Genomic DNA, 23792 nt, shown 5'->3' on the forward strand with positions numbered 1-23792 from the left:
CAGCTTACTGGCACTCCAGGGCCACTGTCTGTCCATCTCTCCCACCAAGACCCTCTGGAGCCCAGCCGCCTCGCCGCACGTTGAAACCGGGCCGCTCACAATAGTTGACCAGGCTCACGATCGGGGCCCCCTTAACCATTTGGGGTGTTGCGATTGAGAAGGGGGCTGGGGCTGCCCAAGGGGGAACCGAGAACTGTCTTGGCAGCCGGGTGAGGGGGCGCTTCTGCTTTAAGTGTGACCCCCGGGGTGTGTCGTCCCCCCCCCCGTCCCCCGGTCTCTAGCCCCGTCCCTCTTTCCTCGCCTACCGGTTTTGTCGAAGGTGAAGATGTCCCCCTCGCATTTGGCGCTCTTGGGGGTGTTGGGCTCCGAACTGCAGCTGGAGCGGCGGCGCATCTTCCGCTTGGGGGAGATGGGGTCCTCGGTGGAGGAGTCGAGGTCTGGAAAGGAACACCCACACGTCTCGCGTCAGCCGGCCAGAGAGAGAGAGACAGAGACAGAGAGGCACGCAAACCCTGCATCGAAGGAAAGCCCACTAACACAGCTCTGACTTCAGTGCCTTTGAAATCTTTTGCTTAGGCTCCCAACAGTCCTCCCCAAGGTAGATTGCTCCTCCCCCATCTTATCTATCTCATCTGGAACCCGCCTCCTCCAGGGAGATCAGGGTGGTGTTTTGCAAGGCCCGCCCGATTTGACAGACCTTGAACTCGGTTCTCCACCATCTAAAGCCACCTCTTTATGCTCACAGCCACACGGGACTCAGGAAGGGGTTAAACCCACAAGCTTTATTCCAGTCTTGCACCACCAAGGGCACAGAAGTTGTCAGTCCATAAACATTTCCCCAAGCCCATCTTGCTCATGCATGCCACTGAGACACATAAGTAGTTTTATCTTCTTTCAGGTAATCTCCTGACTGGTCCCTCTGGAGGACATTCTTATTCTAATACCAGACCAGCCATGCTGTGACTCCACACGCTCTCGTGGGACAGTCCCGGGCACTTTCGTCTCCCAGATAGTGCTGGTCTTCCCATGCGGGCTGCCACTCCGCCCGCAACCCCTTCCCGGGTCCAGCTGCACAGCTCACCGGTGGAGTTCTTGCGTTTCTTGCGGTAGCTGCCCAGGATGGCACGGGGCGAGGTGGCGAGGGACTGCAGAGTGGGCGAGGGCAACACCTCCTCTGGCTTGAATTCGGGCAGCTCGGCAAAACGCTCCTCGAAATCCACCTCCGACAGAACCCTGCTGGGGGGAGGGAAACGGGGGGGTATGGGTCACAGAGTGCGGCTAACTGCTTCCCCAGGGTGGGCCCGTACGGCTTCCCACCATAACAGCCCGCTCATGCTTTGGCCATCTTGAAATGGGGCTCTGAGATCTGGTCTCCCATCACTTGGCAAATTACACAAGTCACGAGACCGCGATTGCAAGAGGGCGACACCCAGCAAAGCCGGCATGACTTGGTACGGATGGCCAAGGACACTAGTTTTGCCCAAGAAAAACAGGTCTATGTGTCAGGTTTCGGCGGCAAGAAAGCACCACATTGGCATGTTCGGGATACACGTGCTTTGCGAGGCATGAAGGTGAGCAAGACCACCTAGGAACGAGCAATGCAAGAAGAAGAAGAGATTGGATTTATACCCCGCCCTTCACTACCCAAAGGTATCTCAGAGCGGCTTACAATCTCCTTTCCCTTCCCCTCCCCACAACAGACACCCTGTGAGGTCGGTGGGGCTGAGAGAGCTCGTGACAGAAACGGCTCTTTTTCAAGGACAGCTATTATCAGAACTATGGCTTGCCCAAGGTCATCCAGCCAGGTGCAAGTGGAGGAGTGGGGAATCAAACCCCGTTCTCCCAGATTAGAGTCCGCACACTTAACCGCTACACCAGACTGGCTGTTGTGTTCAGGTCAATGACGTGCTGCCAGCCACATGTGTTCGCCACCCAACAAAGCCCAAATCCTTCAGGTTGGATCCAGACTACCGGGGGGGGGGGGGCCGGGGTGGGTGCAATTTTGGGCCAGTTTCCCCTTCCTGCTTGCAGACCTCTGATTGGCCCCACATGCCGTTCTTGGGAGTCTCCTAGGAGAGGGGTAATTTTTGGCCAACTTTCCTTCCCCTTCATTCCATCCTTGAGGGATTCTCGCCTTTCGAGAGGAGCAGTACAGGGAGATCAAAGAAATGCAGTGGGAGGCAGGAAGGAAGAGAAGTTCTGTTCTGCTGATGGAAATGTCTTCCATATTGTGGTAAATTTAGTCTGGGTTCAACCGCCTTTAGTCCTGCGACCATTCTGCCCCCACGGAGCGCTTTCCCCACACCGCCTTGGCCCACAGGGCACATGCCCATTCGTGCAGAGCACCAAACAGATACGTTGGGCTTTCCCATCATTCCGTGGTACGCTCCGCACTCCTCTCCGCACTTCCTCTGCCTGCGTCAGGGGAAGACTGGGAGTCACAAGGGTCTTCAAGAGTAAAGGTAAAGGTTTCCCTTGCTCGAAAACCAGTCGAATCCGACTCTATAGAGTTGCGGTGCTCATCTCCGTTTCCAAGCCGAAGAGCCAGCGCTGTCTGAAGACGTTTCCGTGGTCATGTGGCCGGCATGACTAAACGCCGAGGCGCACGGAACGCTGTTCCCTTCCCACCGAAGCGGTACCTATTTATCTACTTGCAATTTCTTGCTTTCGAACTGCTAGGTTGGCAGGAGTTGGGGCCAGAGACGGGAGCTCACTCCGCCATGCGGCACTCGGGTCTCGAACTGCCGAACTACCGACCTTCCGGCCTGCAGTTCAGTGTCTTAACACCTACTTAACTTGTCCTTCGCCCTGGGGTTGGACAGGGGCACAGCGCTGGCCCCTAGCTACAATGGGGCGTTTGGGTGCTCCGCCCCCTCAAATGCGAGGCACTCCCCACAACGGCTGCTGCCCCTCCCCCGGCATTAAAAGGGCCCTCCAGCTGAGCATGTGGCCCGCCAACCATCTGGATGGCCCTTTATATCTTGCAGCCGCCCCCCTCTCCTTTGCTCACGCCCCACCGACCCAAAATTTCTGGCAGCGAGGGAGAAAGATACGCTTTCTGTGCAGAAGGTCCCAAGCACAATGGGTGGCACCAGGAGTTCAGGTACGTCAGGCGGCAGCTGTCATTAAAGCGCTTTCCTGGCCAGAGACCCCGGAAAACCACTGCCGGTTGGCATACTGAGCCGGATGGATCGAGGGCTTGAGATGAATCCACCCCAGCACCTCTCTTAGGAAGCCAGGGCTCAAAGCTCAGGCTCTCTGTCCCCAACCAGCCCCCCCATCACTCACTTGTCAACAGAGTCAAATGTCTTCTTCAGCGGCGGGGGCCGGACTTTCACTTTCTTCCCCACGGGCCCCTCCTTTTGTTCGGGGCCTTCGGACGCCGAGGCTCCGCCCCTGGAGCTCTCCCCGGAGCTCAGCAGGCCGGGACTGTGGGAAGACGAGCCCGGCGGCGGCGGCGCCGAAGCCTCAGGGCGGCCCTCTACTCTCCAGTCAGGGGACGCGGGGAATTTCAGGGCCTGCAGGAGAGAGCGTGGCGAATGCCGGTGAGCGGTTTGGAAACGTCACCCCAAAGACGAGGGGGCAGACAGCGAGACAGGAGTTAGAAGGGAATTAATCAGGGAGGGCTTGCGTTCACGGGGTAAGATGGGAGTGATGATGACGAAGGCTCGGAAGCCGGGGGGAATGCAACCGAATCGAAGCTCCAGAGGGCGGCAGTCTAAAGCGAAACGGCCAATTTCAACCGGGACGGGTAGCCGAGAGTTAGTCTGTTAGTTAGCAGTATAAAAGAGCAGGATTCCAGCAGCACCTCCGAGACTAACAAAATAGGTGGCGGGGGAATGAACTTTCGGGAGCCACTGCTCACTTCTTTGGATACGGCTAGAATGGGAGTCCGTCTGTCCCGTTTACTGGAAAGCGGAGTGATTTCAGGTACCGAACTACACTGGCGGGCAAATGACAATAGCGGGTGAGTCCAAATCTGAGCCCAGTTACGCCGTAGAGACCAACCCCTCTGAGACCAAAGGGAGCTTTGATCACTGCTGTTAGGCTGGACTTTTTATGCTCAGTGTTCCTCATTGGTACATTTTAAAGTTTCACGATATTTTTTTTTTTTTAAGTTTACAACCCGAAAAACTTGTCGGCCTCTACGGTGCTACTGGACTTGAATCCAGCTCTTCTACTGCAGACCAACATGTCTATCTTACTGAAACTAAGGACAGTATTATCTCTTGGGCTGAACTGAAATGGAAGGAACCATTTCCAAACACTTTCTCTCTGATTCTGGTATGGTGGAGTCCACAGAGACAGTCAGATTTCCGCGCGCACACGTTTTAAGTGGGAAATATGCAGACTTGCTTTTTATTAACATTAAATTAGACTGCGTGAAAGAGCAGTGGCTCCCGAGCTACTGTTTGGCCGCCCCCCTGCTTATGGGGTATGAGAACATAAGAGATGCCAATGTTGGATCAGGCCAAAGGCCCATCCAGTCCAACACTCTGTGTCACACAGTGGCCAAAAATACCAGGTGCCATCAGGAGGTCCAGCAGCGGGGCCAGAACACTAGGAGCCCTCCCACTGTTGCCTCCCCCCCAAGCACCAAGAAGACAGAGCATCCCTTGCCCCAGACTGAGAGTTCCTATCTATACCTTGTGGCTAATAGCAACTGATGGACCTCTGCTCTGTATGCTTATCTAATTCCCTCTTATAAGAAGTCAATGTTGGATCAGGCCAAAGGCCCATCCAGTCTAACACTCTGTATCACACAGTGGCCAAAAATACCAGGTGCCATCAGGAGGTCCACCAGTGGGGCCAGGACATTAGAAGCCCTCCCACTGTTGCCCCCCCCCAAGCACCAAGAAGACAGAGCATCCCTTGCCCCAGAGCCCCTATCTATACCTTGTGGCTAATAGCCACTGATGGACCTCTGCTCCATATGCCTATCTAATTCCCTCTTGAAGCCATCCATGCTTGTAGCCGCCGCCACCTCCTGTGACAGTGAATTCCACGTGTTCAGCACTCTTTCGGTGACGAAGGACTTCCTTTTATCCGTTCTAACCCGACCGCTCAGCGATTTCACGGAGTGCCCACAAGGAGTTCTTGTCTTGTGAGAAAGGGAGGAAAGTCCCTCCTTCTCTACCTGATCTCTCCCACGCATCATCTTGTAAACCTCAATCCTGCAGTCATGCAGTCATCCAGGCAATCGTGAATCATCTAGGCTTTCAAGGCAAGAGGCGTTCGGAGGCCATTGCCGGCTTCCGTGTCGAGAGAGACCCTGGAATCCCTTGTGTGTGGGGGGGTCCTCCCCCATCCAAAGGCTGACCAGGGCTGACCCTGCTTAAGCTTCTGAGATCTAATGAGATCTGGCTATCTGGCGCCATATCCAGGCCAGGGCGGACCTCGAATCTAACCAAATCTAAACTCACCACTCTTGGGAACGCCTAACCTTGGCTTAGAAAACTTTTCTGCATGCAGCTGAAGTTTGCGTTTGGGAGGAGTCCCCAAAAGAGACAAGAGTTCTGTAACCGGGGGGAAACAGGCGGCAAGGAGGCCTCCTTTCTGAACACGATGCGTGGACAGGATTGCTAAAACGGCGCTCTTGGTTAGGTCTGCTGCATGTCGTGACTACTGGGGATGCCACAACAGTGAGAAAAGGAGGGTCGTCAGGGCCGGGGCCTTACCGTCTCAGTCCCTTTGCCACTCAGTGGCAGGGCAGGCAGCGGGTCGCGGGCCGCCCTCTCCTCACTGGGCCCGGCCGACGTTTCCCGCTGGCTCCAGGCTTCGGCGGCTGGCATCTCCGTTACCGGAGGCTGCTGGGGAGACGGGGGAGACACCGGCTCCCAGGAGTCCCGCTTCAGTTCCTGCGGCTTGGCTGGCCCCGCCGGACTCTGCTCGGCACCCCGAGATGCGGGGGAAGGTGGTGGCTCTTGGGGCCCCGCGTCCCGCGAAACCCGCTCCCCGGCGCCTTCAGCCTCCCGGTGGTAGCGTGTCGCTCCGGGCTCCTGCTGCTGGCCCACAGTGGGGCGACCTGCACCTGGCGAGGGGGCCGATTCGTACGAGCCGACGGGGATGCTGGCGATGGCGGCCTTCACCTTCTGGGGAGGCTTGAGGGGTGGGCGTTGAGGCCGGGCGGCTGCTGAAGGGATGACCTGGGTGGCTGGAGGGGAACAAAGAAGAAGAAGAGAAGAGAAGAGATTGGATTTATACCCCGCCCTTCACTACCCAAGGGAGTCTCAGAGCGGCTTACAAACTCCTTTCCCTTCCCCTCCCCACAACAGACACCCTGTGAGGTAGGTGGGGCTGAGAGAGCTCTTGACAGAAACTGCTCTTTTTCAAGAACAGCTCTTATCAGAACTACGGCTTGCCCAAGGTCATCCAGCCAGGTGCAAGTGGAGGAGTGGGGAATCAAAGCCGGTTCTCCCAGATTAGAGTCTGCGCACTTAACCACTACACTAAACTGGCTCTCAGAAGGCTGGGGAAACTGTCACAGAGAGCCACAGACACCCAACAAGCGATGCCCCCTCTAAGCTGTGGAGTCCCATGAGCAAAAATTCTACTTTGTGAGCTCCTGGCATTAAAGCTGTGAGCAGGTGATTTGGCTGCTGCATAAATTAGTTTGCTCTGGAGCCATCTTTCCCGAGTGGAGACAAAAACGTCCGAGCCGGAGGCTAAACAACGGTGAGCTAGGCTCACACTAACTCAGCCTAGAGAGGACGCTGTCAACCAGAGAGTGTCTGCTGGTGTCCATTTCCACATTCTATCCTCCCTATTCAGGACTAGACGGACTCTGGGGTTACAGGCAGGCTCACGAAACATACGGACTCAGCATGGAAGGTTGGACGGTCTAGAAACCGGATTCCTCTGACGTAGGGCCATTCTTAAGAGCACGCGGGCTGTGGCGAAATCTCCGGAGCCAGAAAGGGGTATGGTAAGATTCCTAGTGGGGTGTCACTTCTGTGTCCCCCCACCTCCTCATCAACAGCAAAAACTAAGTTATGCAAAATAAGCAACGGCATGCCAAACATCTTGTTTCGCAGGGCAGAAACCCGGAACGCAGAACTCTGGTTCTGACAGCACACAAGAGATGAAACGGAGGCCAAGGAGCCTCTTCCGCGGCCGCCGTTTCCCGCTTCGCCATACCTGAGGAGGCCAGGCCCTGGCTGGGGCCACCGGCGCTCTGGGCGCTGCCCCCCTTGGGCAGGATGGCCGTGGGAGAAGAGACCGTGGCGGGGCTCGTGGCTGCTACCGTGTAGATCATGCTGGGGGTGGGCGGCTGGGCCTGTCTGGCCCCCGTGGGGCTGGGGTAGATGGCAGTGATGACCTGCCCCTGTCCGGAGCAGGAAGCCGGCAGCTGGGGGCTTTGGAGCGGGGACACCCCCACTTGCCCGGGTGCCAACAGCGGGCTCTGACCTGAGAGGAAGCGGAACAGGGAGACGGGAATCAGACAGAGGGACGGAAGCTGAACGGCTGCAGGCGAAGCCGGTTCCGCCACGGCCACCTCTGGAGCTCTTCCCCCCACCCCCGATGGATCCACACACCCACGGCCCCGGCCTCTCCACACACCCCTGCCCCCCCTCCAGCCTTACCCGAGAGCAGCGGCTGCACTATGGCCTGCCCGTTCGGCCCGATCGCCGTGAAGCCCAGCGCCATGGGGGCAGAGCCCACCGGGGACTGGACGTAGGTGGTGGCAGGGGCGGCTGGGGGGACGCTGGGCTGCGTGTGGGAGGCCGAGGTGCCGAGGGACAGGGGGTGCCCGGCCGCTGACTGCACGTAGGTGATCCTGGGGGCAGAGAGAGGGAGCGGGGGGGGGAGGGTGTGCGTTAGAGGGGTCCGGCTGCTGACACGGCACAAGAGCGCTCCCCACCCTGCGTGCTCCCGGGACCGGGCACGGCAGTGGGCGCAGCCGATACATACCTGGTGGAGGAGGGCAACAGGACCTTCTGGGCTGGGCTCGGGGAGCCCACGACGGCCGCGGCTACCGTGCCCTGGAGGGCAGCGGGGCTGAGCGGGGGCACCAGCGCGGCGTTGCTCTGCGGAGGGGGCTGGGGCTGGACCACCGGCACGGGCGTCAGCTGGATGATCTGGGGGGACAGCGGAAGGGACGGCGTCGGCACCAAGCAAGGCAGGCCGGAAAGAAGGAGAGGGGGAGATTGGATTCATACCCCACCCTTCAGCACCCGAAGGTGTCTCAGAGCAGCTTACGATCTCCTTTCCCTCCCCCTCCCTACAGCAGACACCCTGTGAGGCAGGTGGGGCTGAGAGAGCTCTGACAGAAACTGCTCTTTTTCAAGAACAGCTCTTATCAGAGCTACAGCTTGCCCAAGGTCATCCAGCCAGGGGCAAGTGGAGGAGTGAGGAATCAAACCCGGTTCTCCCAGATTAGAGCCCGCGCACTTAACCACTACACCAAACTGGCTCTGAGCCGGCTAGCATTGAAGAGTCTAGTGGGTAAGATGCCCTCCAACACAAACTGTAGAAAAGGTCACAAAATTTGGGATCTCCTGGACCCTACACCGGGTGGCGCCCATCTGCCCCTCCCCTCTTTCCCCACGGAGCGGTCCCTCCCTCCCCTCCGCCCCGCCCTTCCACTGACCTTACTCGCCGGCTGGCTCCCGTTCTGCACGGGCACGGGGAACGGCGGGGTCACCAGAGGCAGCTGGGCGGGGGCGGTGGTCCGCACGGTCACCTGGGAGGTTGCCATGGGCACCAGGACCTTGCCTTGCACCTGTAGGCCTGCAGGGGGGACCACCGGCCCGGACCTGAGGTGGGCCGAACTCCCGGGAGACGGGGCTTGGACTGGAGACACGGACTGAACTGCACCCGGAAGGGAGACATTGAAAAAAGAGAGAAAAGGCAGCCTATTAACGATCGGGTCAGCTGGTGAGTGCCTGGGTCAGCGACACTTGGTTCCAGCACCAGCCAACACATATGAATGAATGCCTTACGCTAACTTTTACTGAGTCGGGGCCATTGATCCGTAAAGATCACTGGTGCCTGCTCGGACCCAGCAGCACACCTCAGACAGAGGTCTCTCCCGTCACCTGCTACCGGATTGTTTAACTGGAGATGCCGGGGATCGAACTGGCAACCTTCTGCATGCCTAGAGATGTAAAATTTCCGGAAATTTTGAAGCTCGGAAAAAAAACCGTTTTCTCCCCCCCGTTTTTTCCCGGGGGGAAATGGAAATTGTCGGAAAAATTGAAAAAAAATGCTACATTAGCATTTCTTTTGTCTCTTCCAGATTGAAAGTCATTCTGTTACTTTAGGGACATAAAATATGACTATGGACATTTTTACTTGGCATGAAATTATCACAACTAGCATATTAAAAATATAGTGTATCCAAACAATTATTACAAACAGAATACCCACCCACATGCAAAAACAAAACTGAAACCTTTTTATTTTCTTCTGACAATAGCACCTCCTAAAGGAAGAAATGCATCTTGTTCTTGCATTGGAGAGTTCAGTTTGTAACCTAGGACTTGCTTGTCCTCAGTGCACAGAAATTAGATCAATCTGATACCATACATATTTTTTGGAAATGATTTGGAAAATATTTGAACACCTTGTCTTAAAATATTTTATTCATCATGTTAAAATAAAACGTTCCATGGGTTTTTTCCGCATTTTCCCGGTTTTTTTCCGGGCCTTCACATCTCTATGCACGCCAAGCAGATGCTCTCCCGCTGAGCCACGGCCTTTCCCCATCAGGGGACAGTCTTCTCCGGAAAAGTAGTGTGGGGTTCGGAGGACAGTTCCGCCCACACCGGATTAGTGCAAACCAGGGAGAGAGATCACGGGATGGGCGATGGAGGAGAACGAAACAACCGTGATACGCCATGCCGAAGAGAAACACACTAGCGTATTTGAAGATCGTTACCATGAGAAATGGCCAGAGTGCTTGCTAAATGAATTAATTACACAGGAATTTCAACGCCACCCACTTTGATAAAGCCTGAAAACAAAACGAGACAGATAGGCATGGTCCGTTGTGGTGTTTATGGCGTCTGAATTGCTCCAAGTAAACTGGACACTGAATAAGAACTTACAAGTCTGTGGATATTTTTCTTTGGCATAATAGATCACTGTTGTTTTGTTCTTCTCCACCCACATCAGGCGAGCGGCAGCCATGTTGCCCCGGCCCTCCCGGCTGCAGAGGCACAGAATGACCCCAGAGTTTCTACGTTACACAGCGCGTGCAAAGACCGAGGAAAGCAGTAGTATTACAATACGGATTTTCTCTTAGAACTTGAACATCCTCGTTTCCCCCTCGGGAGTGGAAAAACTACAGGCTGGTTTTTCTACCCAGCAAGATCCGGCAGAGTCGCTGGTGCCCGGATAAACGGCCCTCACGGGCTGGATCTCGTGGCCGGCGCTAAAATGAGAAATTGCCCACCCACACTGTGCCATGGCGGCCCCTATGGGGGCTGCTGGCGGTTCAGTCCCAGCCTGTGTGTTTCTTAACAAGAGTGCAAGCTCACACAGATGGAGGGAGAGGAGGGGGAGTCATTGGAACAGTTGCGGAGGACATGCGGAGGATGGGACTGGGTTGGGGAGACCCACTTTGCTTACTGCCCTTACACTCCTAAACATTTCCCGGGGGGGGGGGGGGTATAAAGTTCTGCAGTTTCTGAAGCGTGGAGTTAAGTGGATTTTAAGAACATAAGAGACGCCAATGTTGGATCAGGCCAAAGGCCCATCCCGTCCAACACTCTGTATCACACAGTAGCCAGAAATACCAGGTGCCATCAGGAGGTCCACCAGTGGGGCCAGGACATTAGAAGCCCTCCCACTGTTGACCCCCCCCCCCAAGCACCAAGATGTCACAGAGCATCACTTGCCCCAGAGCCCCTATCTATACCTTGTGGCTAATAGCCACTGATGGACCTCTGCTCCATATGCTTATCTAATTCCCTTTTGAAGCCGTCCATGCTTGTAGCCGCCGCCACTTCCTGTGGCAGTGGATTCCAAGTGTTAATCACTCTTTGGGTGAAGAAGTACTTCCTTTTATCCGTTCTAACCCGACCGCTCAGCAATTTCATGGAGTGCCCACAAGGAGTTCTTGTATTGTGAGAAAGGGAGAAAAGTACCTCTTTCTCTACCTGCTCTTTCCCATGCATAATCTTATAAACCTCAATCATGTCACCCCTCAGTCCTCGTTTCTCCAAGCTAAAGAGCCCTAAGCGCCTTAACCTTTCCTCATAGGGATTTTGCTCTGCCAAACTGATCGCCACTGCTGAAAAGACACTCACGCTGCTCGTTCTCCAGGACCGGGCAGTCAAAACGGCCCTCGCGGTGCTTCCGAAGCGTGATCAAGTTAGGGGTCCGGCGAGCCCCCCAGAATGCCTGTGTGGGCACCTCAGATGTTCTGCTTGGGACCAGGGAGGACATCCCAAGGTTCCCCTGGCCAATCTCAGGAACTGTCCTGGGAGACGGTGAGGGAGGGGCAGTGGGGCTCTACTCAAGACTGGCAGCTGCTGTCTAGGGTCTCAGGCAGAGGCCTTTCCCATCCCCTCCTGTCTGGTCCTTTTAACTGGAGACGCCGGGGATTGAACCTGGGACTCTCTGCATGCAAAGCGGAGGCTCTGCCACTGAGCCACGGCCGCCTCCTCCCACTATACAGGGCGGTGTGAGCGGCTGATCCAGAGACACACAGGATCAGCCCACGAGGTGCAGAAAATCCCCATCTTAAGCGAGCCCAGAAAAGCCTGCACCTACCTTTGGGTGCCGAAGACACAACAGTGACACTGTTGTTACTGCTTCCTGGCGCAGGCTGGATGATGGGGATCGCCTGGGGGGCGGTGATGACCTTCCCGTTGGCCGGGGGCAGGGTGAAGTGGATGCTGGCGGCTCCGGGGCCGCCCGCCCCGGCCGGCACCTTCCCTCCGGCCACCTGCAGGTGCTGAGGCAAGGTGGGCAGGATGTACTGCACCTGGGTGATGCCGCCGGCCTTCCCCGCCGTCCCGGAGAGGATGCCTTGGGGCTGCAGGATGCTGAGGGGCACCGGGCCGTTCTGCCCGGGCCCAGGAGGGTTCTGGGTGATGAACTGCACCGAGGGCTGCTGGGCGATGGTGGCACCGGGCGGCAGGACCGTCACTGGGATGCCGGCCCCTCCGGCCCCGCTCGGCTGCCCGTAACCCTGAGTGCCCACCAGGAGGTTGGTCACGACGCTGCCCTGGCTCGGGGAGGCTTTGCCCACGGCAGCCAAGCCCTGCCCGATGAGGGGCCCGGCCACCAAGTGAGGAGACGTGGCTTGGATCCCGGGCATCGCGGAGGGCTGCGGGTGCTTCTTGTCGGCGTAGAGGAGTCCGATGCGGCTCATGGGGACCCCTTCAGGCTTGCAGCTGCCGTCGGAGGGGGGAGGGCTGAGCAAGGCCGGCCCCTCCCCTGGCCCGCGTGGGAAGGGCTTGCTGGCGATGGGCACGGGCGTGCTGCTGACCGGCTTGACCACGTTGGTGACCACGGTGGAGGCCGTGCGGACCAGGTTGGGCGCCCCGCTGTAGCCGATCACCCCCATGCTGGGGGCGCTCATGGAAGGGGCCGTCACCAGCACCGTCCCGGAGGTCAGGCGGGCGGCGTCGGGCAGCACCACAGCCTGAAGCACGCTGCTGGGCGGAGAGATGACCGAATGCGTGGGAGCGGAGGGGAGCGGCGTTCCGGAGTCCGCGGCCGCCTGGGGACCGCCGGCGCTGTCCGCCCGCTTCCGCCTGTAGGGGGCCGCCACGGGGTCGAAGCGGGGCTCCGGGCGCTTCACCGGAGCGTTGTGAGGAGAGAGCCCGCCTCGGGGGTCTTGGCTCTTGAAGGTGCCGGGCGTCATCTGGAAGGAGCCGTAGGACTTGGGAGGGGGTGGCTGCTGCTGCTCGGGGCCATGAGATGGCGGGGGCTCTAGGTCCAGAGGGGACGGCGGCGGGCGGCAGGGGGCAAAGGCACCAGAGGAGGGGGGCAGGGCCGCCGAGCGGATCACTGGGGAGAACACCTTACGCCCAAACTCCTACAAAGAGAGGATGTATAAATCAGAAACCACACATTTACTAACTTACTTCATACCCCACCGTCTCCCCTTAACGGGGGACCCACGGTGGCTTACATAATTCTCCCCTCCTCCATTTTATGCTCACAACAAACCTGTGAGGTGGGCTAGGCTGAGAGAGTGTGGCTGGCCCGAGGTCACCTGCAAACGTCCACTGCAAGGTGGGGATTCGAACCCATTTCTCCCAGATCCTAGTCCGACACGCAAACTGCTACACCACGCTGTCTCTCAGTAATTATTAGACTACTGCAACGTGCTTTGCTTTAGGGTACCCTTGAAGAGTGTCCAGAAGATACAGCCAGGGCTTTTTTTGTAGAAAAAGCCCAGCAGGAACTCATTAGCATAACCGGCCACACCCAACAGCAGGAACTCATTAGCATATTAGGCCACACCCTGACACCACAGTCCATTAGCATATTAGGCCGCAGCCCCGTGTTGCCAGAAGTGTGGTCATCCAGCCACACCCACCTTTTGCTTCTTATTCTGTTTACCTTGTTTGTCATCAAAACCCAGGGCCTTTTTTGTAGCAGGGACTCCTTTGCATGTTAGGCCACACACCCCTACTGTAGCCAATCCTAATGAGTTTCTGCTGTTGGGTGTGGCCTATTATGCTAATGAGTTCCTGCTGGGTGTGGCCAACTCGGGAGCCAGCCGGAATTTCATTCCTGTGCGTTCCTGCCCAAAAATAGCCCTGGGTACAGCTAAGTGCAGATTGCAGAATGCTGCAGCTAGGTGGCTGATTGGGGCCTGCTAGTTGGGAGCATGGGACCCCAATATCACAGCAATTACACAGTCTACCGATCCACTCCAAATCCCAATTCAAGGTGTTGGGTTTTAATCTTCCAAAGCCACACGTGGCTTGAAAACAGAGTATCTGAAGGATGGTCTTCTCCCACACGTTCCAGCCCAGGAAAAAAGATCACAGGAAGAGGCCCTCCTGGCTCTCTCATCCACCAAAGAGACTCGTTTGGCAGGCACTCAGGAGAGGGCCTTTTCGGTGGCAGCCCCACGATGTATGGAACACCTTCTCTAGGGAGGCGCACCTGGAGGCAATCTTCAGGAGGCAGCTGAAGGCAGTTTTATTTAGGACTGCTTTTGGTTAAGTCTACTAGCAGTCCCGAGTAGTGATTTTAAACCTCGGCTTTACGTTTTTAATGTGTTTTATTTGTGGTGTTTTATCTATGTTTCTAAGCTGCCCTCATCTCCATAAGGGAAAAAAGGCAGGTAATGTTTTAAATAAATAAATAAATACATTTGAAGAGACCATCATAGGGTTGCCAGGTCTGGGTTGGAAAATACCTGGAGACTTTGGGGGTGGATCCAGGACAGGGCGGGGTTTGGGGAGGGGCCTCTGCGTGGTACAATAGAGTCCACCCTCCAAAGCAGCCATTGTCTCCAGGGGAGTGGATCTCTGTCAGCTGGAGATCAGTAGTAAAAGCGGGAGATTTCCAGGCCCCACCTGGAGGCGGGCAACCCTGAACCATCATCACACACACACCCCATGCAGCTGTCGTCATACTGTTTTGTCCAGTAACTGTCAGTTTGTATTCATTTCTTTAGGTTACTTAATTTTCATTTTGTTTAGGTTACTTAATCTTCCACCTCCACTTGCAAAGAGGTGTATGGTAAAAAATCAGCAACGTTCTTGCTTGTAGCACTGGGACTCCTTGACAAAAGCGTGGGTGAGGCAGCACGGTAGCTAAGAGGTGGAGTTCTGGATCAAAAGTGAGCTCCTGCTTCAAATCTCTGCTGGAGCTCATGTGAAAACTTTAGCCAAACCGCTCTCTCTCCCTGCCTTGCCCTACAGCTGAAGATAAGGACATAAGAGAAGCCAATGTTGGATCAGGCCAATGGCCCATCCAGTCCAGCACTCTGTCACACAGTGGCCAAAAATACCAGGTGCCATTGGGAGGTCCACCAGTGGGGCCAGGACACTAGAAGCCCTTCCACTGTTGTGCGCCGCCAAGCTCCAGGAATACAGAGCATCACTTGTGGCTAATAGCCACAGATGGACCTCTGTCTAATATATTCTCATCCAGCACCTTTCTCCAGGGTACTCACGGATAAGACCAATGTACATGGTTCTCCTTCCCCCGTTTTTTGCTATCTTCACAACTTTCTTGTGTGGTAGGCTAGAGGCCCAAGGTCACACAGCGAGTTTCGAGACAGAGTGGGAATACGCTGCCCAGGAATTAAGTTCACAGTGAGAGGGGCTGTGTGGTAGCCACACGAGAGAGGGGGACAGCCCCACCACTATGGAACAACCTCCCCAACGGAGTTGCGCCTGGCCCTCTTGCTTCCGATCTTCAGGAGGCAGCTGAAGACAGTCTTATTTAGGACTGCATTTGACTAATTTTTTTTTAAATTTACCGAAAATCCTAATTGAGATTTTAAATCGTGGTATTTTGTATGTTTTTATCATTGTTCGGCCGCCCCAAGTTCCCCAAAGTAGAAAGGTGGCTCATAAAACGTCCTAAATGTATCCCCTCTGAATACCTAGAATGTCTTGAGGAACCACAGTACATACTATTTCCGTGTTTCAGTGTCCTCTTTCTCCACTCTTGTACGGCTCTCATCTCCCCACCCACCCGGGCTGCTCCCGTTTTACCCTGGCTTCTGGGGCCCCCCTCACCTTGTTGTCCGCTTCGTCCCCCAAGGACCCCTCGCTGTCACTGTCCGTCACGCGCTCCTTGCATTTCAGGTCAATGTCGGCCGGGTTGAACCCGTCTTCGGCTGCAAGGGGCAGAGCGACACGAGTCAGCGGGACGCCCTGGAACACCCCCCATCCCCCCACCTGAAAAACTCTGCAGAGGAGAGAGAGAGGCTATTATCCCAGAGATCGAATTACTGCAGACCTGCAAAATGTATTTCATGTGAGCATAAGCGTAATATGGCAGGGGTTGGGGGATGTTCAGAATGACAGCCGCTGCTCACTGAAAGGTCTCGAGATGATGGCGGCAGCAGGTCCTCGGTACAGAAAAGGAGGTGAGCAAATGGGGGGTGGGCACACACACACACACACACCCACACACAGCAGTGCAAAGCAGATAGCAGAGCCACAATTTCCCCCCTGGCATCTGGCCCTACGTCAGAGGAACCTGGCTCCGCCACAATGTTCCCTCTAAGCTGTGGGGTCTTGTGAGCAAAAATTCTACTTTGTGAGCGACTGGCATTAAAGTTGTGAGCGAGCGAATTGGCTGCTGGATAAACTAGTTTGCTCTGGAGCCCTCCCTTCCTGAGCCAAGACAAAAAGGTGTGAGCCAGAGGCTCAAAAACTGTGAGCTAGCTCACACTAACTCAGCTTAGAGGGAACACTGCCTCCGGGGGCTTCTGGCCGTTCAGTCCCAGCCTGTGACTTTCTTAACAGTGCAAGCGCACACACGTATTGGGGGGGGCACAAGGAGGGGGAGTCATCAGAACAGTTGAAAAGGACATGCAGAGGGGGGGATTTATTTATTTATTTATTTATTAGACTTATACCCCGCCCTCCCCCGTAGGGCTCAGGGCGGCTAACAAGGCAAGAAATCTTGCAACAATAAAAGATAATTCAACAATAATACAATTTAAAACCAATCCCAGTACAGATTTAAATTTAAAGTGCTCGTTGATCTTCATTTCAAAACCCCAAAGATGATGGGCCAAGTCCAGAGGTTCCCCATAGTCGTTCAGTGGTTTCAACATTTATTCAGATGTTCAAGAATTCAGATGTTTTCTTCCTAGGGCCTCTTCCACCCCCCATGATGACAATATATTTAAAGGTGATAACCAGCACTTTGAAGCGAACCCGGTACGCTATTGGCAACCAGTGCAGCGCTTTCAGCACAGGCTGGATGTGATCTCGTCTAGGAAGATCCATCAACAGCCTGGCTGCAGCATTCTGCACTAGTTGCAGCTTCCGAATTTGCGACAAAGGCAGCCCCATGTAGAGAGCGTTACAGTAGTCTAACCTTGAGGTGACCGTCGCATGATAGAGGGGTGATAGCCACTTTGCAAACTACCTTCTACACATTTCAATGAGGGGGGGGAAGTTTTGCCGTTTCTGAAGAGTGGAGTTAAGCGGATTTTGCTCTGCTCAAACTGATCGCCGCTGATTAAAAGACGCTCGCGCTGCTCTTTCTCCGGAACCGGCTTCCCATGTCTAGGGCTGGGCAGTCAAAACGACCCTCATGGTGCTTCCGAAGCGTGATCAAGTTAAGGGTCTGGCAAGCCACACCCCAGAATGCCCGCTTGGGGTCAGGGAGGGCTTCTCAGTGGACTCCCGGCCAATCGTAGGAACTGGGACACAGTGAGAGACGGCAGTGGGTCTCTACAAGTTTCCCAACCCTACACGTGGTTATTGGAAAGACGTCACCTGTGTCATGTGAAGCTGCTTTCTACTAAATCAGACCACTGGTACATCAAGGTCAGTATCATCTATGTCCTTTCTCCTGTCCTCTGGCCCCGTATCAGAGGAATCTGGTTTCTAGTGCCTTTAAACGAATCCAAGTGAATATTCCGTATTATTTCAATACAGGTTTTATTGCCCTTTAATACCGACAGCCATCCCAATCGGGCTGCCTGTACAGCCGTAAAAGCACACGTTTCCCTCAGTCGCACCATGCGCGGTTCAAGCCAAGCGCCCATTCCACGTTATTGATGCTGGGTGGGACAGTGGCCTTTAACCTTTTCAGACCCGGAAGGAAGCTGAGTTAGTGTGATCTAGCTCACAGTTTTTTAGCCTCTGGCTCACACATTTTTGTCTTCGCTCAGGAAGGATGGCTCCAGAGAAACTGATTGATGCAGGAGCCAAATTGCTCGCTCACAAGCACGGTTCAAGCCAAGCGCCCATTCCACATTATTGATGCTGGGTGGGACGGTGGCCTTTACTCTTTTCAGACCCGGAACTGACGCACACTGAACACCCAGGATGGCAACACAGGACCCGCGGAGCTGCAGAATCACGACCCTGCGTTCTCTGCTGGGGCTCCCACCTTGGGGGACGGCCTGCCGGAGGAGGTCGGGAAGGCTCACGTTTGCCCGGCTTTCCACAAACAATGCAGAATAGAATTATTCAGGAGGGCTTTTTTGCACAGGCAACGGGGCCCGTACTGTAACAAAGGTTCAGAAACGGCACTGGGGAAGGGACTGGGACAGGGGCCCATACCAAGGTTTCCCAGCCTGTGGTTTGGGACCCAGAAGTGGGGTGTGAAACCTCTGGAAGTGGGTCGTGGGCCAGCCCTCCCTAATGGCTGTTCGCACCCTTGGCGTCATCCTTTCTCTCCTCGTCCTCTTAATCAACATCTCATATTCTTGCCTTCCGCTGCCCTCCACGATATTGAGTGGGGGAAATCTGCCCAGCAATTAGTAACTAGGGTAGCAGCTGGAAAGAGGGGGAAACGGGATGCCACTTGCTTGGGGGCAGTTGCACCCTTCGCGCAATGTTGCTGGCCACTGTACAAAGTGCAGTGCTGGACCAGATGGGTGACAAGGTCACAGTTCGCCCCGGGTGGCCAAAAAAACCCTCAGGCTGGCCCTGGATTGGGTTACTTGTACTTGTGGGTCACCAGACCAAAAAGGCTGGGAACGACTGGCCTATATTTATTTATTACTTATTACTTTCAATTTGTATCCCGCCTTGCCAGCACAATATGATTGTATTGCTACCTATCCCTGCAAGCGTGCTCCAGACGAGGTAGTTTCTACATCGCTTAACGTATCATGTTTATGAGCTCATGCTTTGTGTCACCTCTGTTTGAGATTTCCGTTTTGCTTTCGGATTCCTGTAGCCCCGGCCAATGCTCCCTCTGAGCTGTGGAGTCCTGTGAGCAAAAGTTCTACTTTGTGAGCTACTGGCATTAAAGTTGTGAGCGAGCTATTTGGCTACCACATAAATTAGTGTGCTCTGGAGCCACTCTTCCTGCAGGCATTAAAGTTGTGAGCGAGCGATTTGGCTACCACGTAAATAAGTGTGCTCTGGAGCCATCCTTCCTGCAGGCATTAAAGTTGTGAGCGAGCAATTTGGCTACCACATAAATGAGTGCGCTCTGGAGCCATCCTTCCTGCAGGCATTAAAGTTGTGAGCGAGCGATTTGGCTACCACGTAAATAAGTGTGCTCTGGAGCCATCCTTCCTGCAGGCATTAAAGTTGTGAGCAAGCAATTTGGCTACCACATAAATTAGTGTGCTCTAGAGCCACCCTTCCTGCAGGCATTAAAGTTGTGAGCGAGCGATTTGGCTACCACGTAAATGAGTGTGCTCTGGAGCCACCCTTCCTGAGCTAAGACATGTGTGAGCCGGGGGCTAAGAAACTGTGAGCCAGCTCACACTAACTCAGCTTAGAGGGAACCATGGCCCTGGACCAATTTCTATTGTTTGCTGGACATCCCACCCTGCTGACCTATGCTAGGTAATCCGCCTTGAATCCTAATGGGAAAAGTGTATAAATAACTTAGATAAATCATTAAATGACAGGAAGGGGCGGAGTTGTGACTTCAGCAAGAAAACATATGTGCAGCCAGGGCTCTTTTTGTAGAAAAAGTCCAGCAGGAACTCATTAGCATAATAGGCCACACCCAGAAGCAGAAACCCATTAGCATATTGGGACACACCCCTGACAGCACAACTCATTGGCACATTAGACCGCACCCTCATGTTATCAGAAGTGTGGTTATCCAGCCACACCCACCTTTTGCTTCTTATTCTGTTTACCTTGTTTGTTGTCAAAACCCAGGGCCTTTTTTGTAGCAGGAACTCCTTTGCATGTTAGGCCACACACCCCTAATGTAGCCAGTCCTAATGAGTTTCGGCTGTGGTGTGTGGCCTATTATGCTAATGAGTCCCTGCTGGGCGTGGCCAACTTGGGAGCCAGCCGGAACTCCGTTCCTGTGTGCTCCTGCCCAAAAATAGCCCTGTGTGCAGCACTGGAAGAATAAGGGTGGGGGGCAGAGGACACGGGCCAGGATAAGAAGGTGGGAGAACTTCTGCGAAGACCCGGTCTCTGAACCTGCCTGCGCTAAAGAGAATCCTCTCGATTGCCGAGCCACCTTACCTTGCTGTCCTACGGGCCGTTTCGGTACGTGCCAGGGCAGGCTGGAGGCATCGTGCCCTTGGCTCCCTACCCACTACACGAGCACAGGACATCAGGTCCTTACAAGAGGCGGGGGGGGGGGAGGCAGTCCTATAGGAACTCCATGACCCACCTGAGGACTCTAACCTATAGATCAAAGACCACTAATGTAGAAAAGAAATCGCTACGTATTTGTTTCGGATAAGTAAAAGCAGCATACAGAGTGTGGGACCCGACCTGGATGGCCCAGGCCAGCCTGATCTTGTCAGATCTCAGAAGCTAAGCAGGGTCTGCCCTGGTCAGTGTTTGGATGGGAGACCAAGGCTGTTCAGGGTCGCTAGGCAGAGGCAGGCCACGGCAGACCCCCTCTGAAAGTCTCTCGCCTTGAAAACCTGTCAATGTTCCCTCTAAGCTGTGGAGTCTTGTGAGCAAAAATTCTACTTTGTGAGCTACTAGCATTAAAGTTGTGAGCGAGCGATTCGGCTGCTGCATAAATTAGTTTGCTCTGGAGCCATCCCTTCCTGAGCGGAGACAAAAATGTGTGAGCCAGAGGCTCAAAATGTGAGCTGGCTCACACTAACTCAGCTTAGAGGGGACACTGGTCACCGTAAGTCTGCTGCGACTTGATGGCAAAAAATAGGAGCATGGGACCTCACATGACATTCCTGAAAACCTCAAAAGCTCTAAAAATACCACGGGCACGGGCGAGAGGCTTTTCTGCTTTCCTTAGCCACCCCCCCCCCCCCCCCCCCCCCCCACTCTGAGAGCCCTAGATCCCCGCTCCCCTCGCCTCTACCTCGTGGCCTGCCAATAGTTCGTGAGCAGCATTCTCCTCCCCACCCCCACCCAGCTTAATGCTCAGAATGGACATCGCTCAACTCCCATCTCCCACTGGAAAAAAAGATGTTGCTTCTTCCCACTGCTGCTAAACCGAGCCTGTGCCTAGAAAAGGAAATTCCATTCATTTATTAGGCATAATAAAATGTGCACAGTTTGCCCGGGATTTGTTTAGCTTCCAGGGAACAAGCGTAACTTGGCACTGCGAGCCAAGATGGGCTGGGGGGGGGGGGGATTCTTATCAATTAAAGTCTCCCAACTGCCGGCGGAGCGACACCAAACGGAAAAAAAAATAATAACCTAATATAATTCTGCAGCTAGCATCAGTTCTACATATACATTTGCTTATTTTTATCCTGCCTCTGGCAGTCGGGCACTGAAAAAGAAAAAAGGAGCGAGGAAAGAAATGAGAAACCCGTTCTTTTCTTGAAATCCAGCCATCTTTTCCCACTCTCTAAGCTTGCACTGAGCTCTCTGGCCATTGCTCACGTTTCCTCGTTTGCCAATCCTAGAAACGCTGCTATTCTCAGGATGCTAAAGCCACTGCCGATGCTTTCCTGGTCAGCACGTAAGGCTAGAGGAATGGGTTAAGTATGGTAAGCCGGGAAAGGTCAACTCCAGACTCAGAGAAGCGCTGCGGACAAACACCACAGACACATCCTCCAGTTCTCTTCCACCTTACCTGTGTGTGCACAGGCTTGTCACCGGCAGAAAGTGACGGCGCTATAGCGATGTGTTTATCAGAGACGACAGTTTAGTTGAAGAGGACTCCAGTAAATGAGCCAAGCCACACACAAGAGCTTCTCCAGCAACAGAATCTGGTAATCTGACTTTACCATGCATGCAAACCTCATTTAACAGGAAGCTCTGTTGGAGGATAACTCATCACTCTCCTAGGGCACACCATGCCCATCCTTCACTGGAGATAAACTGGGATGACCCCAATATGCAGCACAGACACACTATATTTATTAGATACCTTGATTTCCATCTTTCATTCAGCAGGGCACCTGGGGACAGCCTAGCTGTGCTCTCTCCCAACCTTTCCCTAACCATCTGACATGGAATGGGTTGGAAACGGGTTGGAGGGCCAGCCGATCAACAACTTCTGTTCCCCGCCCCTGAAGAACTCTATATAAAAATTTGCCCTCCCTCAATTGATTATGTTTTATGAGATCTAATAAAATACGCCAGTTACACAATTTATTTAGCGAGAACACGAGAGATACGCAGGGGCGGAGGCCCAAATGCCTCAGGAAGTAGCTTTTATCCCTGGCCAGCTTGGTCCCTGGAGGCAGGACTTAACCCAAAACTGAGTGACCTTTTGTTCACAAGGAAAAAACAGCCAGGTAACCAAGCTACAGTTCAGAAAGCATTCAAGTACTGCACAGGCCTTGTCATGAAACAAGAACAGTCCAACTTCAAATAATAAATGGAAGTGTTTGAGGCAATCCAAATTCTGCATTCAGGGGAGGGACCGTGGCTCAGTGGCAGAGCTTCTGCTTGGCATGCAGAAGGTCCCAGGTTCAATCCCCGGCATCTCCAGCTAAAAGGATCTGGCAGCCGGCGATGTGAAGGACCTCTGCCTGAGACCTTGGAGAGCGGCTGCCAGTCTGAGTAGACAATACTGACTATAATAGATCAGTGGTCTGATTAAGTATAAGGCGGCTTCATGTGTTCATTTCTAAGTGAGGAGTATCTGCCTTGCATGCAGAAGGTCCCAGGTTCACTCCCCGGCATCTCCAGTTGAAAGGACCAGGCAGGAGGGGATGGGGAAGACCTCTGCCTGAGGACCTGGAGCGTTGCTGTCAGTCTGAGTAGACAATACTGACTATAATAGATCAGTGGTCTGATTAAGTATAAGGCGGCTTCATGTGTTCATTTCTAAGTGAGGAGTATCTGCCTTGCATGCAGAAGGTCCCAGGTTCACTCCCCGGCATCTCCAGTTGAAAGGACCAGGCAGGAGGGGATGGGGAAGACCTCTGCCTGAGGACCTGGAGCGTTGCTGTCAGTCTGAGTAGACAATACTGACTATAATAGATCAGTGGTCTGATTAAGTATAAGGCGGCTTCATGTGTTCATTTCTAAGTGAGGAGTATCTGCCTTGCATGCAGAAGGTCCCAGGTTCACTCCCCGGCATCTCCAGTTGAAAGGACCAGGCAGGAGGTGATGGGGAAGACCTCTGCCTGAGGACCTGGAGCGTTGCTGTCAGTCTGAGTAGACAAGAGTGACCTCGATGGAATAAGGGTCTGATTCTGTATAAGGCAGTGCAATGTGTTCATGTGTCCTAGCACCTCGGACGATGGTTAAATGGAACACTCCTCAAAAGTGCTTTATCTACTCTCATCTTCTAGCAAACAGACACTCGTAGGGATAAGGAAGCCCACAGTTTGGAAGCGCGAGGCCATATCGCTGGCAGGAAAGGCTAACACTCCCAGTCGTGTTTGTGGATAAGCTGCATTATCCCCGAGTGCTTTCGAAGGCAGGGTTGGCGTCTCCTTACCGATTACGTCGTCGTCGCCCTCCTCTTCGCAAATCACCATGCGCTCTTCGTCGCTGGTCATGTCCTCACTGGTAGTGCGCTGAGATCGGGAGGCGCGGGAGGGGTGTGGGAGCAGGGAAGGGCGGGGCCCTTCGCCCGGCGTGGCAAAGGGGGACCCCGAGGGGCCCAGCCCCCCGTACTGCCCCTTCCCGCTGACATACGGAGACGGCCCTGAGCACATCTGGAATGGAACACAAGTTACTCCTTAGGCCATCAGGCAGGAACACCCCGGCTGACACCGTCTGCTTTCCCATCTCTGGCCGAGCGAGGGAATTACAGTGGGAAACGGCTTATGTGGCAAAGGCGGCCCCCTTCAAAACCAGCAGCTCCGACTGAGT

General features: G+C 54.4%; 1 protein-coding gene across 3 annotated transcripts in view; it reads right to left on the reverse strand.

Moving 5' to 3' along the window:
- Positions 1-23792, reverse strand: part of CIC (capicua transcriptional repressor) — a 37089-nt gene that overhangs the window by 4048 nt on the left and 9249 nt on the right. For 2 of the 3 annotated variants that reach the window (XM_015409409.1, XM_015409408.1), the window contains exons 8-18: positions 23416-23635; positions 15663-15763; positions 11719-12991; positions 8591-8811; positions 7912-8078; positions 7584-7777; positions 7138-7407; positions 5679-6154; positions 3289-3518; positions 1082-1236; positions 306-437 (exon numbers count right to left, since the gene is read on the reverse strand). In XM_015409409.1, the coding sequence (XP_015264895.1) occupies positions 306-437; positions 1082-1236; positions 3289-3518; positions 5679-6154; positions 7138-7407; positions 7584-7777; positions 7912-8078; positions 8591-8811; positions 11719-12991; positions 15663-15763; positions 23416-23635 (3439 nt within the window). The remainder of the gene's footprint in view (positions 1-305; positions 438-1081; positions 1237-3288; positions 3519-5678; positions 6155-7137; positions 7408-7583; positions 7778-7911; positions 8079-8590; positions 8812-11718; positions 12992-15662; positions 15764-23415; positions 23636-23792) is intronic. The other variant, XM_015409410.1, reaches the window with a different exon arrangement.

This window comes from Gekko japonicus, unplaced genomic scaffold (genome assembly GCF_001447785.1).
Source record: "Gekko japonicus isolate JY-2015 unplaced genomic scaffold, Gekko_japonicus_V1.1 scaffold745, whole genome shotgun sequence".
In the NCBI taxonomy this organism is placed as follows: Eukaryota; Metazoa; Chordata; class Lepidosauria; order Squamata; family Gekkonidae; genus Gekko; species Gekko japonicus.